At 39.3% G+C, this 19,387-nt stretch overlaps 2 protein-coding genes across 2 annotated transcripts in view; one reads left to right on the forward strand and one right to left on the reverse strand.

Annotated features, from left to right (window-relative positions):
• Positions 1 to 19,387, forward strand: part of LOC149826674 (Pseudouridine synthase family protein) — a 249,085-nt gene that overhangs the window by 105,822 nt on the left and 123,876 nt on the right. The window lies entirely within an intron of this gene.
• Positions 1 to 19,387, reverse strand: part of LOC149826676 (HAD-superfamily hydrolase, subfamily IG, 5'-nucleotidase) — a 182,351-nt gene that overhangs the window by 42,598 nt on the left and 120,366 nt on the right. Inside the window, exons 12-14 of the mRNA XM_090018939.1 lie at positions 16,801 to 16,964; positions 16,477 to 16,611; positions 1,463 to 1,593 (exon numbers count right to left, since the gene is read on the reverse strand). Of these exons, the coding sequence (XP_089875065.1) occupies positions 1,463 to 1,593; positions 16,477 to 16,611; positions 16,801 to 16,964 (430 nt within the window). The remainder of the gene's footprint in view (positions 1 to 1,462; positions 1,594 to 16,476; positions 16,612 to 16,800; positions 16,965 to 19,387) is intronic.

The following is a 19,387-nucleotide window of genomic DNA, read 5'->3' on the forward strand; positions in this document are numbered from 1 at the left end:
TCTCTCTCATCTTATTTTCAATGGGTGCAACGCCTACCTTCTTACGTATCTCCTCATTCTGAATCTTATCTTTTATTGTATTTTCACACATCCATCTAAGCATACACATCTCAACTACACTCATTTTTTGAATATGATGTCCCTTGGCAGCCCAACATTCTGTACCATATAGTAAAGCGGGCCTAATAGTCGTCCTATAAAACTTTCCCTTCAACCGCAATGGCATTCTACGATCGCACAACACTCCAGTTGCACTTTTCCATTTCATCCACCCAACCTTTATCTTATGAGTTACATCTCCATCAATTTCTCCATACTTTTGAATGATAGATCCCAAATATTTGAAACAATTATCCACCGGTATTTCTTGCTCACCAAGCTTCACTACACTTCCATCACTACTTCGTTGCTTACTAAATCGACATTCCATATATTCTGTCTTACTCTTACTCAACTTAAAACCTCTTGCTTCCAATGTCTATCTCCATAATTCTAACTTAGCATTAACCCTAGCTCTAGACTCATCAATCAAAACAATATCATCAGCAAACAACATACACCACAACACATTTTCTTGAATTGATCTCGTAAGCTCATCCATCACTATAGCAAATAGGAAAGGGCTTAAAGCAGATCCTTGATGTAACTCAACCGTTATAGGAAAATTGGTTGTCACCCCTCCACAAGTGCGGACATTGGCGGGGTGCATAAAAGCACAACTCACAAAATCTCACAAATGCACAACGGCATAAAAAAATTTGGAATCACTTTATTGAGTACTTGGGATTTGAATATATATATATATATATATGAGATTACAAATATCGATACATAATTTAACACCCATGTCCATTTTGGACCAGGCTGCCAAGCCCATTGTCAGGACACAACCGATCAACTAGCCCTTTGCCCATGGATGGGCTGAGCCTAGGGCCAGTTGGTCCAAGCCTATGTCACATGGATACAGCTGTGGATACAGGGATATGGTCATTTTATGAAGTCTTCAAGATAGCTAGTTTATAAAGATATACACAACCAGAGTCAAAATGGAGTATCCGTGTGACAAAGGTCCAGGCTGGATGACGAAAAACAGGTTGAGGCCCACGGGCTGCCTAGCCTGGTGCCCAACCCTACCTAGAGAATACCTACGAACTAGCACTTGCTTACGGGTTAAGAATTGACAAACAACAAAGAGTAATAGAATATGTTGGGCAATTTTGCAAATCGGATAGATATTAAAAACTTCACACTGCTAGAAAGCACCTATAGCAAGTCCTTAGTTGAAAAATGAAACTACTCTGCATGATCTATAAAAGTACATGATCAAAGAGAATAAAATGATGGAAATGCTGCCAAGCACCTATTAAAAAATGGACTACCAAAGATAAACAATTAACACACCAAACCAAAATTCAGTCTTTCTAAAGCACGAGAGTCCTCTTAACCTAATGAAAAACTTCACCTTTTATTGAACTTCTCTCCATCTGCTTCTAACATGGGAGCAATCTTTTCATCCAACCTTTGCATAACTATCAGAAGCTTCTGCATGGTTTCTGTAAGTTCTTGACCATCCATATTAGTTGCAGCAAGTGTCTGCATAAGGACATCAAAACAGAATAAATCCAGAAAAATATAGAAGCCCAACAGATTGGAAATCAATAAGCATGTGTCAGTCTATGTCACAAATTTCTTTTCTCAGAAATGGCAAACATGCAAGGCTGAAAATATATTTCGTAAATATTATTCTTCCCAAATATCCCTTTTCCTTTTCCCTCCAATTTTACTAAGATTTCAGTTTCTCTGAATATTCCAATATACTACCATTTCAAGAGATTCCAAAGAACAACAATTGCGATGCATGTTTAGATCAAACAAAAATGTGAGGAAAAAGTAACGTACAGAATAGCAATGTTGTTAGCCGTGAGAAACTTGACTAGAAAGACAAGCCAGCAAATTTATCTAAAGTTAAAAATCGCTCAATGTGTATATTGAGATCAACAAAAAGATTGCCAAGAAAGTCCACCAAAAACTTAATTTCATCATATTCTAGGAACTCTGACATGCTAAGCAGTTCAGTGTAACACCCCAAAATTTTAACCCTAAAATTTCATAGAAAACTTTTTTTTTCTTTTTAAAAGAGCAGAAACAACCTTTTTCTTTGGGTTAAACATTCTGGGCGGGTTACAGTACCATCAATTATCATAACTGAATTAAAATGTGAACATTGAGATTTAATTCAGTTTCAATAATTTAAAATATATATCAGAGTATTTTGATAACAATAATTATTTTTCTAAAACTATCCTCAGGAAAGAAAAAGACTGGCTCTCGACGGTGCCTAAGCATTTTGCATCTACTCTACAGTTGCTCGTCATAATCTATCTAAAACCCCGTAAAACGGGTCAGACTCGTGAAAGCTTGATAGAAAATAACATACTTGCAATAAATGCACGATATCAGAATACATTCAAACACAACATTATATATCAGTTATGTAACACATATCTCAACAAACACAACATAAAAATCATGCTATCAACAAAATAATAGTTCAATTTAAGGAACATCCATTCATGCTAAGATTTGCAACAATACAAGACAATACATTATGTACATGCATAAACATATACAATATTCATGAACTTACCATTCTAATGATGTGAGTCCTTCGTGCATGAGTAAATTCTTATCTTCAATTATTGTTTTTTTACTTAAATGATGCATGTCATGTTCTATCTATATGCAATTCACAATTTTTTTTCACTTGCTAATATTTGTTTCTAGGTACAACACAGACTCTCCCAGATGGTGGTATGTCTCAAGTTTGTATTTTCAAACAATTGTGTCTTATTAACCTGTGTGATGACCCAATTGTGACTGCTGAAATGAGATGATCTTCCAAACACAAACTGAGATTCACAATAGATTATGTCTTAACAAGACATTTAGGCATAACCCATAAGAAGGGTATAAAAGGAAACAAACAAAAGAAATAAAATATTCCTTTTATTGAATAAGAGAAAAACAATGCTTAAGAAGCATTGGACTGTTTTTACAACAGGGGCTGCAGCCCTATATATACACAGCATGAGAGGAGGAAAGAGAAGACTCAATAGAGACTAGAGTCCAATGACTCTATTGCTAGTCAAGTCTGGACAGGACTTGACTAGCAATTGTCAGTCTAGTTCAAACTGAATTAGATGACAGAAAAACCAAAAATAAAAAAGTCATAGAAAAGAAAAGAAAAATATATTTATATAATAATATAATAATATTATTATATATATATATACATATATTTACAATTTTACATTTTAACACTCCCCCTCAAACTTACGGTGTAATGAGCGAAAGTTTGTCTAAGAGAAAGTGAAATCGGGGAGCAGCGAGAGGCTTTGTAAAGAAGTCTGATAACTGATATTATGAAGTAACATATGGCAGACCAATTGTCCCGTGTAGATATTCCTATTTGACGTAGTGACAATCCATTTCGATGTGTTTGGTGCGTTCGTGGAATGTTCTGTTACTGGCAGTATAGATCGCACGCCTTTGTTGTTCAACTCCCATGTCAGCAAGCAGTCGTCGGAGCCAAACTACTTCCATGGTCGTGGTTGCCATGACTCTGTATTCAGCTTGGGTGAATGAGAGAGATACCTTCTGCTACTTTTTACACCTCCACGAGATCAACGATTCCCTGAAAAAACACAAAAACCAATGGTTGAGTGTCTGTTATTGGGATCACCTCCCCAATCAGCATCAGTATATACAATTAAATCAATAGAAGATGAGGAAGATAAGAAAAGTCCTCGTGAAAGAGAGGACTGGATGTATCTGATAATACGCATGACTGCTCCCATACGAACAGAAGTAGGAGCATGTTGAAATTGACTTGCTGTATGAACAACATGTGCTATATCTGGTCTGGTAATGGATAGATAGGAAAGTGCCCCGACAAGCTGTCTGTAAGGAGTAAGATGAGCAAGAAGTTCTTCATCATCAATCTTCATTTTAACATTAACAACTTCTGGAGTGTCAACTTTCTTATCATCAGTAATACCAGACCTGAAAACAATATCAAAAGCAAATTTAGTCTAAGATAATAAATATCTTCTAGGAGAATAAGCAACTTCAATGCCTTAAAAATATCTCAACAAGCCTAAATCAGTCATTTCAAAATGAGATTTAAGAAGTGTTTTGATTGTTTCAACTCCCTGTTTATCGTTTTCGGTGATGAACATATCATCCACATAGAAAAGCGCAATGATATAGCACATGAATTCTTAATAAACAAAGTAGTGTCAGTTAAACAGAATTGAAAACCAATATCAATCATAACACGACTAAACCTATCATACCAAGCTTTCAGTGCTTGTTTAAGTCCATAAAAAGCTTTTTCTAAGCGAAGGACTTTACCCTTAAAAATACTTAGACCAGGAGGGGGTTCCATATATACTTCTTCAACTAGCTTTCCATTTAGAAAAACATTTTTGACATCCATTTGAAAAATATACCATTTCTTGATAGATACTAAGGCAATTAAGGCTCGGACAGTTGTCATACGAGCCATCGGAGCAAAGGTTTCTTCATAATCAATGTCATATTCTTGGGCATAACCTTTGGCTACTAATCGGGTTTTATATCTTTCACGAGTACCATCACTCTTGGTTTTAATTTTATAAACCCATCGGCATCCTATAGTTTTCTTTCCTGGAGAAAGATCTTGCATAGTCCATGTAGAAGCCTTTTCAAGTGCATCTAATTCAGCTTTCATGGCTTCTATCCATTTGATATCATTTTTTGCTTGAAAATATCTAGATGGTTCTTCATATGAGTGAATTAATGCAATAACTGCCCTATATGTGGGTGAGAAGGACTCGTATGAAACAAACTTTCCTAGAGGCCTCGAGACTCGGGATGATTGTCTAGTTGGAATGTTAGAATATTTTTCAAGTGCATATGGAGGATTAGACTCTTGTCGCCTGGAATATTGTATATTAGTATCCCTATGAACTTCATTTTCAACCCTATGATCAAGATCAATAATTCTTTGATGATTATCAAAGTTACAATCAAGGTCATTATTCATCAGATGTTGATGTTAGATCTAACAAAAAGGAGTACTCATGTGATATAATTTAGTTTTTTTAAATCAAAGAAGCTCTCCTTTTTAATAAAAGAAACACTTTTAGACACATATAGTCTATTATTTTTGAAGTCAAAACATCTATAACCTTTTTTATTTTCAGCATATCCTAAAAAGGCACAGGGAATCACACGAGGGAAAAGTTTATCATTTTTGTCGGTAAATATGAAACATTTGCACCCAAATATTCTTAGTCTAGAGTAATATGGAGAAATGTTCATAAGTTTTTCAATGGAAGTGATATTTTGTAAAGAGGAGGATGGCATCCCATTAATGAGATAGGTGGCAGTTAAGACAACTTCTGCCCAAAAATCTTTTGGGACTTGATTTTCTATTAATAAAGTCCTAGTGGTTTCCATAATATGGCGATGTTTTTGTTCTGCCAACCCATTTTGTTGAGGTATATAAGGACAAGATCTTTGATGTGTGATGCCATGCAATTTAAGATAATTTTTAAAATATGTGGATAAAAACTCTTCCCCTGAATCTGTGCAAAAAATAGCAATATCATTTTGAAACTTGTTTTTAACCATATTATGAAAAGTTTGAAAGTACGAAAATACTTCAGACTTATGTTTAAGAAAGTAAATCCACGTATGTCGGGAGAAATCATCGACAAAAATAACATAGTAAGCAAATCCTCCTTCAGAAATTACTGGTGCAGGACCCCAAACATCTAAGTGTACTAATTCAAGTGGTCTTGAGGAGAAAAAAGTTTTGTTCTGAAATGGTAATTTTTTCATTTTGCCGAGAATACAATCTTTATAATCAAATGATTCAGAGTTACAAAATTTCCCTAGATTTGGAAAATGTTGGATTTTGGCTATATGTGGGTGACCAAGTCTCTTATGCCACAGTTCCAACTCAATTTTCTGAATATTATAACAAAAAGCTTTCTTCACCATTTCCAAAAAATCCATGTAATAAAGTCTGCCTTCTCTATGGCCTTCCCCAATCAGCTAGCCTGACTGGCGATCCTGTACCCAACAACTATCAAAAGAAAAGGAAATATTACACCCATAGTAAAAAAATTTGAGATACAAATAAAAGATTTAAATTTAATTTGGGAACAAGTCGAATTTCTGGAATAGAAAATTTCTTTGTTTTATAAATCTTTTCAAAATTTCCTATTCCTTCTATTTCAAGAAAAGTCCCATCAGTTGTAAAGACCTTTGACACATTTATTTTATTTTTAACACATTCGGATAGACTTTGATTATTTGGGGTCATATGAAAAGATGCACCAGAGTCAAGGAGCCAAGAAATTTTACCTGCATCGGAAACAGATGAGGCTGTTGTGCCAGTTGAAGCTTCAGATGAAGAAGAGGCACCTTTGATGAGAGGCTGAAGAATCTCCATTAGTTGGGCCAGGGAAACTGGTGCATCCTAATCTTTAGGCTCTGATCCAGCAATCACAACTCTTTTCTCTCTCACCTCCTTGAGTTTGGGACATTGTGGCATGTAGTGTCCCGGTTCATGACAGTGATGACAAATAACTTTCTTCTTGTCATAGTCATCATTTTGCCGATTAAAGTGAGGAGGTCTATATGATCGAACATGATTTCCTGGTCTAGACACGACAAAACGGAATCATCTTCAGTTTTTGAAGAACCTTTTCGGAGACAATTTTCTTCCATTGTTAATTCTTTAATAGTTTCAACAATAGAAGGTATTTTTCTTCGGTGAAGGAGGGCCAATTTAGTGGTTTTAAATTCTGGCCTTAATCCAGTTATAAACTAGCAAAAATGTTTAGCATCGAGTTGTTTCTGACGAAGCTCGATGTCTTCAGCATAATGCCACTTCGGTTCTAAAAGGAAAAATTCTTCCCAAAGTTCGGACAACCCATTGTAATATTCACGAATAGTTTTGTCTTCTTCGGTCATTATTCAAACTTTTTCTTGGAAATTGCACACGTGTGCAATATCTTTAAGGGAATACATATTTTTAAGGTATTCCCATGCCTTATCGGCATGATCAAACTTGGCAAGACTTCAGCATTTTTTAATGTGTAACGCTTCAAAAATCCAGGACTTGTAACTTTTAGAATAGTTTAGAAAGGTTTGAAATCATACGATTATCAGAGTTTAAATAGTACTTCAGCGGAAAATGATATTTTTAAAACAAGTCAATGGACCTTGAGCGCATTACAGCGTAAACTTTCCTTTGTCGAATTCCGTATACTATTGAAATCAAATGGTTTTAAAATGCAATTTCAATGATTGAGAATTTGTTCATGAGATTTTTACAACTCATTATGTTTGTTGAAACCAAAAAGAAGTTTACTAAAACAGTTTTAAAAACTCAAGGTTTAATTGAAAAAAAAAATTTGAAATACACTTTATACCAAATTTACCAACATGTCCTCAAGCGCGAAACATCAGGGAAAGAGCTTCAACTTGATCTCATCACGCCATCATGCCATCGCAGGTTGTATCACCTATACATCACCTGCCCATAAAATGGGTCAGTTTCACGAAAATTCGGTAGGTGCACATACAGGACGATATAAAACATAATTAAGCAGAATAATTTAATATGTCCAGTAGACAAGCAATTAAATAACAATTTAATTTCAACAGAGTCACGAAGCAAACTATTATGAGCACAATGCTAAAATTATTACAAGCATTTCATTAGCACAAGTAGGCTAACTATCACAAGCAAAGAACTGCATAAGCAATTTAACTAGCAAAACACAATGTTACATCAACCACACACACAATTCCATAAGTATTGAAACCAGTTGCATGCTATAACTTTCACATGTGCATAACTCAACAAATTGTATGATCAGATTTAAATTATGTTTCGATATTAACTGGCCAAGTGGGTACGCACAAGGCACGACTCTACAAATAGCCTAAACTGATCCAGGGGTTTATTATGCTATGTATTTTATGATAACCCGGATAGCTGACTGAGCCCGCACCTAAGGGGACGGTCGATGACCAAGAGAGAAATCCCAAAGCAGCATAAACAATGGATGCATCCTGAACATGGAGAGCTACCACCTAGGATAATTATGGTAGTCTTCTTCCCCTAACTTCGATGACTGGGAAAGCCGAGTCTTTTGCTCGTAACTGCCATTAATGGCTTGTCCATCGAAGTTTTTGTACCTTCCCGTCCTCTCTCCTGACAGGAGTCAGCAGTTCAAATGAGTACATTAGGGGTAGTCAACTGAAGACTCATTTTACATACTCTGGTCTTTCACCCAACTCGAGTATCTTGCCGATGAAGGCAGAATCATTACCTATTTAGGTGATCTCAGTATTTTGTTATTTGCACTCATCGAGGTTGCCACAACCTACTCATCCAATCATCACAACGTAAGAGGACGTACTTGTCAAAAAGTATGGTGATACATGTCATAAGTACGACTACGACGAAAGGGGGATGATTTCATAAAAGAAACCCCAACAGATATTATCTGCAAAAGAAGTAATACAATAAAGTTTGGCAAGATAAGTCTTGAATTCATTTCAATAATATTTTGCATATTTCATGATACAAGGTTGTCTCGGATCTCTCGTCCGATCAGCAAAGTACTTAACATGTTGTGCATGTCTAAAAGTACGCTACACCGAAAAAGGGAGGTGCGTAGGCTTCTCAACAGGAAACCCCAACACACAACTTCATAACGATCCAAAGAATATAGGAGTGATCATTTGGCACGATTCATCCTTAAAAGTCACAATGCCACATTGAGTCATTCACACAAGGCACATCACTATCGATCTTGCATCCAAAATTTATCTTAGTATCGACAAGATTCACACGACACGCGACACTAGGTTTAATAAATGATGAATGGGTCCTTTAACAGAACCCCACTCACTCATAGGCTCATGCCCCTGATCGAGGTTATTCGAATTGGGTCACAACTCGAATCAGGGTTATAAAATATTCCTCCCAAGTGTGTGGACTTGGGAGGGCCCAAATGTGACTTCGCAAATCTGGCAAGACTTAAAACTTAACTTTGCAAAAGCTGTACATTTTGAAAAGCACTGGGTTCGCAGAAGGAAACCCTCCTTAAAAGAACTATAGTGCACAAGTGCAACTTCCATTATCTTGACAACAAGCAAAACAAGGTATGCACGCGACTGTATTTATGTAGGTACATACTTAAAATGAATAGGAGCTTGTGCACATTATACCAAGATGGCAAAACTCAAAGCAACTCTCGATTTGCAAAGCCGCATATCGAACGAAAAGCACATGAGTAATGCACGAAGCAGTAAACCGTACCTCGAAAAACTACAAAATTTAGGCAATACTCAAAGTACAAAATTACACCATAGCCAAATATACAATCCAGCAAGTAAGGTCATAGGAAATACACAACAACAACTACATCTTCATCCCAAAACAATTGGGGTCGGCGATATGAACCAACAAAGAAAATCATTCTGGGTCTTCCACATGAATCCTTCTCCTCCAATCATTTCTATCCAATGCCATGTCCTCGGTGAGGTTCAAAGCATTTGTATCCTTTCCTATCATCTCCATCCAAGTCTTCCTAGGCCTACCCCGACCTCTTTTAACTAATATATTTTCCCATTTCTCCATCCTTCTAACTGGAGATTATTAGGCCTTCGCCGAATATGTCCAAACCACCGTAAACGATTCTCTCTCATCTTATTTTCAATGGGTGCAACGCCTACCTTCTTACGTATCTCCTCGTTCCGAATCTTATCTTTTATTGTATTTTCACACATCCATCTAAGCATACATGTAATAATCGCAAATTTTATACAATTACCTAGAAAATTTGTGTATATACATATTTTTTTTAGCATGATTTGGGCCTAGGATCCGTTACCCGAATCCAAAAAGAAAAAAAAAATGGGTATAATAGCAAATAAACTGGTCGAATCCAACGTTGGACCCAAGTGGATCCAACCCATGGATCCACTATTGTTCACACGACACAGATCCACATTTTTTTGTTTTTTCTTTCTTCCCGGATCCAAATCGCTACCGGGTCCAGCGTCGCGGGTCGCGGTTCGGACCCGGACCCGGCCCACACCCTGTAAAAAGGATACAGGGGCTGCCCGATAAAAATAAAAGGGGGGGAAAAACCCCCCGATAAGTCGCTGGTTAGGGTTCTTTTGAACCCTAACATTTTGGAAATGGGAAGGGGGGGGGGGGGGGGGAGGAAGCCGAAGCCGCCGGGCTTCCTTCCTTTTTGGAAGGTCACCCATCTACAAAGGGGGGACCCGAACCCTTTCTTCTCCCTCTCTCGCGGTCTCATTCTCTCTCTCTTCTCTCTCTAACCCTCGAATTCCCCTCCCCCGAGCTCGGCCTGCTGTTGAAGCCGTGTTAGGAGACGCAACCGACCTCCTCTCTCGTAGCTGCCGCAACAACTTCGCCGGAAAATGGTAGGGTCTGTAACCTTTTTCAGGTTAATCATGGGTTAGTGGGGTGTGGGTTGTCTAAAACCCAAATCAACTGATTTAAAATAAAGGGGGTTTTGTTGCCAGACAGTTAATAAGATCGGAGATTGGGGGAGCCTGTTTTGTTTTTAACCGATTGGGTGTGCTGCTTGAAAATTTACCCTTCATTCTCGGATTAGCTACTTCGACCGAAATTAGATGGAAAAAAATTTATCTTCTTTTTAATCGAAAACCCTAGTTTGAATCAGGTTTTCTTGACCTTGGTATTGAAAACTCTAACTAAGAGTCTGATGGGTCTTTTGCAATCTGTGCAAGTCTAAAATGTGTATGACTGTTTCAATTTTAGGGCTGACATTGCATTAAATCATAGCTGAAATCATTTTGGATACTTGAATAATGAATACCGCATGCTTTCCATTAATACTTTCCTTTATGGGTAGCATTAATATCTTACTACTGTGTGTACAGATATGTGTAGGAGTTATTGATTTTTCTAATTTAACTTGTGGAAGAACCTAACCGATAGCTGCTTTTGTTGTTGGGTCCAGCCGAGTTATCTGAATCACACCATGGAGGAATGTTTAGCTGTTGGTTGTTAGTTTTTTTTTTTTTGTTCAGCATAATACAACATATTGTATTTAATGAGCGGAAATGTTAAATGATACTTAAATGAATATGGCTGAACGGTGTCTAGTTGGATCTAGTGGTTTCTTGCGTAACTTCCCATGCTGTGCTATACTTAGTACAGTAATTTGCTAAACTAATAATTATTGTACATGTTATGTGTTAGTGAACTGTAATGTTAAATGATACTTAAATTAATATGGCTGAACAGTATCTAGTTAGAGTTATTGGTCTATTGCGTAACCCAGCATGCTATACTATACTTAATTATTCAAAAAAAAAAATATACATTGTAATAATTGGGTGATCTAGTACATTGAAATTTCCTGGGATGTGTAACTGAGATAGGTAGAATGGGCTTACAGTTTTATTTTTTTTTTTGACCTGTATTGTGATACACATAAAAAGGTTATGTTTTGGTATGTTGGATTTTAGAATTTCAGTATGCTAGCTGAATGATATCTAGTTGTCGCTTCTTTTGTGCACGAACTTTCTTGTGTTTGTATTACTGAAATAAGTTGAATGGGTTTTATAGTCTTTGTTATTAGATTCCACATAAAACTGCAAGTTCTCTTACATTCCAACTTCTACCTTAGAGTAGCAGCAGTACACCAATGATAGTGTGAATTCTTAAGATAATTCCTTGATCTCTTCATGTAGGAAATGAGTAAGACATACCAAAGAAATGTTAGGTATTGATATTGTATATTGCCCGTACTCCGAGTATGTGAATTTCTTTCCTTGGAGCATTGTGAATAGAAAGGAAATAATCTAGTGATAACCTAAATAGGTAAATGATTAAGTAAGTCATGGTTATCCCTTTCTAGTAGGAGGGGGGTTGTTTGGAAAACCTTGCTCAATGGGCGATACGGGTTAGGTACCTAATGTAGGTACGTGATTTGATTTAATTATACTGGTAAGAAAAATTAAATATTAATTTCTGTGCTTGAACGGTTTAAAGGCACCGGAGCACTCTGAGTGAGTTTATGAAAACAATATGGAAAATGATGGGGTTAATTCATACACTGGGGTAAAATGACTAAGGTTGGGAATCTACTACAATGATAATATCGGGGTTGAAAAAAAAAAAATGCCCCTACACCCTGAAAGGTTAACTAAATGAAAAGTTTTACTCACTCCGATTCAGGTTTAACTTGGAGAGGGTAAGTGGTACAAAACTCCGGGGACATAATTTTTGGTTTCGAGCTAAAGTGACTCGTTGGTCCCCAGTCCTCGGAGTTGGGGGACCCAGACTACCAATTTGTCCTAGGTGGTAGTTCTTTGTTTCTTCTGCAGAAGTTAGGGATGCATCCTGGTTTGGTTTTGGCCTTTGGGAGTTTCTCTCGGTCACTGGCCGCTCCCTTGGGATTTCAGTCACAGTTAGAATGTTCGGGTTAATAAAATAACCCTGAATAATATACCCCCGGACATTCTCTTCTGTGATGGTTGCCTTGGCCCGTGTGTACCCGCGGGATAAGAAAAGATAAACACTAACTAGAACAGTTAGGTATCACTGTATGGGAGTCATTAAAGAGACAATTGCTTACTCTTCCATCAGGTTTTATATTCGGTGCTTATGATGAAACGACATCCTAAATTGTGTATTTATTAGTTAATTGAATTCATATTATGGATGTTGTCCATGTTAGTGTAAGTTCTGCTTTAATTGCTTAATACCTTGCTTAATTGTTGTAGTTGCATAAAATGCTTCTTGTGCTTAAGTATAATTGTTACATAATCTACCTTTCTATTCAGATATATGTCTATGATTGCTATTGCATCGAATTCCTTATGTGGTTATGTTTAGACTGTAATTCAAACACGACACCCACATCACACTTGACACATGATCTACTTGCAAGAATAATTACAGTTTTCCTACTTAGACGTGGTAGTCTAATTCCTATAATTTCTATTATTTTCAGGAGAAGAGTAGTTCTATGACCGATGCGGGATGAGGCGCTGACCGAGACTTGATCTATTTGTTCCCTGGCGGTTCTGCTTACTTTCAGATTGAGATTTTTGTTTTGAGACTCAATGTGAAAACTCTGATGTTGGATTTTGTTATTATTGAAGTGGAAATAAATGGTGTGGTTTGCTTTTACCTTCCTGTATCGTTCTGAAATGCTTAACCCGAGAATTTTTAGTTGTTTCCGCTTAAAAAAAAAAAAAAACCTAAAAAATTTGGGTTAAATTTCGGGGCGTTACAATACACATCTCAACTACACTCATTTTTTGAATATGATGTCCCTTGGCAGCCCAACATTCCGTACCATATAGTAAAGCGGGCGTAATAGTCGTCCTATAAAACTTTCCCTTCAACCGCAATGGCATTCTACGATCGCACAACACTCCAGTTGCACTTTTCCATTTCATCCACCCAACCTTTATCTTATGATTTACATCTCCATCAATTTCTCCATACTTTTGAATGATAGATCCCAAATATTTGAAACAATTATCCACCGGTATTTCTTGCTCACCAAGCTTCACTACACTTCCATCACTACTTCGTTGCTTACTAAATCGACATTCCATATATTCTGTCTTACTCTTACTCAACTTAAAACCTCTTGCTTCCAATGTCTATCTCCATAATTCTAACTTAGCATTAACCCTAGCTCTAGACTCATCAATCAAAACAATATCATCAGCAAACAACATACACCACAGCACATTTTCTTGAATTGATCTCGTAAGCTCATCCATCACTATAACAAATAGGAAAGGGCTTAAAGCAGATCCTTGATGTAACCCAACTAGATCCATGTTAAGAAGAAGGTAACCCACGAGGGACGTTTCGCCCTACCTGCCGAAAGAGCAAAGAGGCAGAAGCGAGGCCCTTGCCCGCAAGCCACTAAGGGGGAGGCAAGGGGCTTTGCCCCTGCCTGCCGAATACGCAAAGAGGCAAAGGCTTGGCCCCTACCTGACGAACAAGCAAATAGGCTGGGGGCGAAGCCCCTGCCTGACGCCATAAAAGATGGAGCAGGGAGGGGGCTCGACCCCTCCCCTGACCAAAAGAGGAAGGGGGTCTCGGCCCCTTCCCAACGAAACACGAAAGCAGGGAGGGGGTCGACCCCTTCCCTGCGCAACAAAAAAGCAGGGAGACGACAAAAGTTGTCCCCTGCCGACCCATCCGAACATAGGGAGGTGGCAGGGGCTCGACCCCCTGCCCACCCGACGAGAAAAAGAGAGGGAGACGATGACAGGGCTCAGCCCCTGCTGTCGTTCCCAAACTCAGAGAGGTGACAAGGGCTCGACCCTTGCCAACCTACCGAGAACTAGAAGAAAGGAGGTGGCAAGGGTTCGGCCCCTGCCGACCTGCCTGAACAGCCCTCTGCCAGAAAGGAGGCGACGTAGGCGGCAACCCTGTCGCCTGCCGAAAAGGAGAGTAGGCGGCAGGGGCTTGGCCCCTGCCGGCCTGCTGGATCTAGCTGACGACAGAGCATCGCCCCTATCGTCCCTCCGAAGAGAAGACACAGGTGACTGGGGTTTGGCCCCTGCCGGCATGCCGACCCGACGCAGGCGACAACCCTGCCGCCTGTCAGAAAAAGAAGGGCAAAGAAGATGAAGACAGATGAGGAGGGGGAAAAGGGAGGCAGGAGGTCGGCGACTTCTTGTCGGCGTCTCCAACAAGAAAACAACGGGAGAGGGAGTTACCTCAGAAGACTGCAGTAATGGGAGTCCAGAAATGACTCAGGAGGTGGCGGCGGCAGCGGGACCTCATTCGATGGGAGAAAAGGGGCGAAGGAAGGAGAGGTTGCTCTCGAGGTCACCAGCGTCAGGCTCCGACGAGCAGAGGGAGCTCCGACATCGGGGGCTCCTCTGTCGAACCGAAGAGGCACGAGGGAGAGGGTAACAGGGTCGTCAGGGGTTGCTCAGGGAACCGATCGTCAGATGGCCTCCGGCAAGCAATGCATGACCGAGACAGGGGTGTTGGCTGAGGCCATCGACGCACGAGGTCGGATGGGAGGTCTCGTCGCCAGGACTCGCGACCACATCAGCGTCAGGCAGCTGAAGAAGGGGGGGAAGTCGCCGGTGGCCGCTACTCGACAGACGCAAGGAGAGGGCGGTCGAGTAGAGAGGCATCGCCGGCGAGGTCGCAGAGGGGAGGCTCGAGCAGGCTGCCGGCGCCAAGGTCTTTCGATGAGCTGAGAGATCGCAACAGGGGGAGGGAAGGAACAACGGAAAGGGGAGACTGTCACCGGCGAGGGTGGGCTCTGCCGGTGCTATCGCCGGTGGTTGTGCTTGCCGACGACGACGAATCGAGGAAAGCAACGAGGAGAGAGAGAGACGAGAGAGCGAGAGGGGAAAAGGGGGGGTTTCTCTTTGAAACCCCTGCCTCGCTGTCTTTAGAAGGCACGAGGGAGGCAGTGCCTCCATTGGGTCCGGATCCGACCCGAATCCAAGTTATTATTTTTTTTTTGCTTTTTACAATCGGTATCGTCATTAGTGCATCGTTGTGTGGCGACACAGACGTGGAGCGTTGTTCGGTTAAGTAGTGCCAGCAAATCAGAGGATGTTACCTTTGGAGATTTGGTTAAGGACCTCTCAGCTTGCAAGAGTATCCCACGTGTAGTGGTTGGATGCACGGGTGTGTGTGTGTGGGGGGGGGGCTAATTCCCACAGGAATCACCTTAGGTGATTCCAACCGAGTATGGTGACTCGGGGCTAGGCGAGTGAATGCCTAGGCGCCGACGAATGAGTCTGGGTGGTGCTCTTCGCTATGGTGTTCAATCATCAATTGGTCTTCGAACTGGAGGCCGCAAGGTCTTGTTCCTTCAGTGGCGAGGTTTTGCTATGTTGTGCGCATGGAGCTGCAATATGCTTCATGGCACACAAGGCTAAAGCAAAGTTTGTGCCTCTTTCAGAAGTGATAGCTGGTATGGGATGACTATGCACTAAGCGGCATGGACTACATGGAATGCGCATTTGGAAATGCGCTTGATCAGCTTCCACTAGGCAGCTGTGCACGAGGTGGTGCGCAGGGCAAATGAAAATGATTCAACACATAAAAAGGTGTTGGTATGCGGCCTTTGGCCGTTAGGCTGGCTAGCTTGGGAAGTTTGGCGCGTCGCGGGTTTGTGATGCATTCTATGCCCGTGACAGAGTGATAGAAAGGCTTGAGGCGGTAAGGAAGGACCGTCGCGCTAGCTTATTGGAAAAAGTAAGCCCGTGACAGAAATACCCAAGAAGAAAAGCCATCACCTAAACTCCAACAATTTAAGATAATATAGCTTCAATCAGATCAATGGCCAAGAATAAAATATATTTTTGGGAAGAAAAACTCCATAAAGATAGCTTGGAAAAGTTTACCTGTGCAGGGCGTTCTTTGGTTCGTCGTTGCAATGCCAAACGTAGTTGATTAAAAAGATCCCCCACAATCTCCTTTTGATGCATAAGTTTTATCAATGATGTCCTGTGATTTCGGCCATCAATAAGTGCTGTATACTGCAAGCACAAATTGATAGTAAATGTGATCAAAGTTATGCAAATATTTTTTTCCACTGACAGTGCACACACACACACACACACACACACAGTTGAACACATTTAAACCCAGGTAGCAACACCAACTATCATCTTGGAACAGATCTCCACAAACTTAAACAAGTGAATCAAAATAGCAGCTATACTAACCTCTTCTTCCAGTTCCCGACAGATAAGAGCTGTCCTCCATCGTAAATGAACTTTGGATTGGCTAACGTCAGTATAGATATGGTCTCCAACATATAGTATCTCATCCCCATGAATGTTCAAGAATTTTTCAACCATCTGAGCATTTCCTCCAGAGTACAGTCCCCCTACCAGACCAAGAAAATATGTTGGACCTTATTGCACAATGCACCATGATCAAATAAAAAAAAATAGCAGTAGCCTCTTTGGTTTCAGATTCCACAAAACATTTGATAGATAAGATATCCAAATGATCTAGCTTAAACAAGTCGTATGTTCTCCTAGATGTAGAGTAGACAAAGAAAGCAAATCCACGATTGGTAGAAATTGGAAAATGGAGTATAACCTTTCAAACACCTTCATATGCATTTCTAATTCATTCTCAGATGACATAATGAGTAAGTCTTAGGATTGTAGGTGAAAAGATGGGCACAAATATCTGTGACAATGTTCATGCTCATTGTGAAAAAAACTTTATACATAAAACAGGGCTCTGAATGCCAATTGTAGTATGTTAGGTTCAAGATTCATAATAAGATCAACATGCAGCAGAAGCACATTGAATTCCTATCATCAAAGTCCTGGAAAGTACACCAATATCTTTGCTAACAAAACAGGATCATGCATGCTTTACAGTTATCACCATCTATACAAAAGTTAGCCTAAATTACTGATAATAAGAAAATTATAGAGGAAGAAGATACGCATGAGGGCACAGGCGAATTAGAATATCAAAAGCATTAAGTTCAACAAAGTGTATTCCACAAACCTTACATAGCTGACATCTCCATCAGCATTTGTAGACTGCCAAAACCTGTAGTATATTCATCTATTAGGGAAACTAGCCCAGACCAGCTTGTTCTGCATTTAATGGTCATATATTTGATGGGTTTGCGCCAGCATTGACCATTTAAAACTATCACATCCTTTCCCTCAATCAGTAAGAGGTTTGACTATTTAGGAAAAGAACCATGGTGCTGCCATTATAGCTCCCTCATTCTGTAACTTTGAATTCCCAGGCTTCTCCCTCTATTCCAATATGTTTTTTTAGATGTCTAGTAAGTTCTTGCCATGTTTCATTCCCCTCCTTGGACCTGCACTAAGTGTTCCATATTGCCCATGTTTTACTTAGTATGGTCATTAGTTCCTAATTTGCTATACTTCCTCCAATATCTTTAATTCCTTAATTTCTATAGTGCTGCACTGATATTGTCTTTTTCATTGACATGGAACAATATGCGGTCGTTCCTAGCCCTGAAACACTGTAAATCCATCTCAACCGCTGGAAATTCATAATCTAGGTTCACCTGAATTTTCAATAGCAGGCCACATCTTCACATCTATATTCCAAAACCTACAATCTCCTTTTATCACTTTGTCACGATGCTATGCAATCCTCTTCATGGACTGGAAAGAAGAAAAAAGAGATGGTATCCAGGTAAAGAGGCAGGAGGAAAAGGAAAAAGGAAGAGATTATAACCTGTACCTCTGCACAGCATCCCCAAATTGACAAAAAATATTACAAATTTTTACAATTCTATAATATAGTTTCATCAAATCTTACCCAAGAAAAACCTTTCACCAAGACCACAAAGAACAAAATATTCTAGATCACCAGCACTGACCAGATATACTATTTTGGCCAGCTGGTCACATATTTAACGTTGGTTCGCCAATTTGCTATAACTTCCACAAGTTACAATTCTGGCCCTAGGCGAAAGACATTGGATTGAGATTATTGTGCATAAATCTTTTTCTTTCCATCTTGATGCTTCTATAGCAGTAACTTCTGGTGAAGGCATCAAATTTCCATCAAGATCATTTATTAACCTTAAGTCTTAAATATAAAAGAGTACAAACAGTGATATTAGATTATACTGTGACAATGAAACAGACTAAAGACCAGTAACCAGCAAGAACTTTTCTTTTCTCTGATCATTATCTCAAAGGTTACAGAACAGAAATCTGTTAAGCAAAAACTTGTTAACAGCAGAAGGTTCGGTAATAAACCATCATTGCTCTCAATCAAAATTAAATAAGGGTCCCGTATTTTAAAACAAAATTAAGCCCAAGATTCATGTCAAAGCACTACTGAAGTTAGATTTGAAATATGAACTTATACGTGTGATACCACATTCATTAACAACCATTTCATACCTGAGTAAAGACGGAAAAGAAAGTAAAGAGGGGTTGCAGGTCAGATTGGAGTTTTACATCAGGCAGTATTTCAGTACAACAGACAAGGAAGTAATGCTTGGGTTGGACAATCAAGGAAACTGGGGATTGGACAAAAGCAAAAGAAAAGAAAATGCACCCAAAAAAAAAACAAGAAAAAAATATAAAAGATGGAAGATTAAAGACCAAGAAGGGAAAAAAAATAGACAAAGGGAATAAGAAGAAACAAGAATGATGATGATGATGATATTAACTTATGTGAGGATTGATCACGCAGGCTGGTTGCCCGAGTGTAAAAAACACCCCTACAGGCAATGTTTGAAATGGAGAGGAAGATCAGACCTACAAGCAAAAAAATAATCATGACCACTAAATG

This window comes from Nuphar pumila, chromosome 10 (genome assembly GCF_984573655.1).
Source record: "Nuphar pumila chromosome 10, dmNupPumi1.hap1.1, whole genome shotgun sequence".
Lineage (NCBI taxonomy): Eukaryota > Viridiplantae > Streptophyta > Magnoliopsida > Nymphaeales > Nymphaeaceae > Nuphar > Nuphar pumila.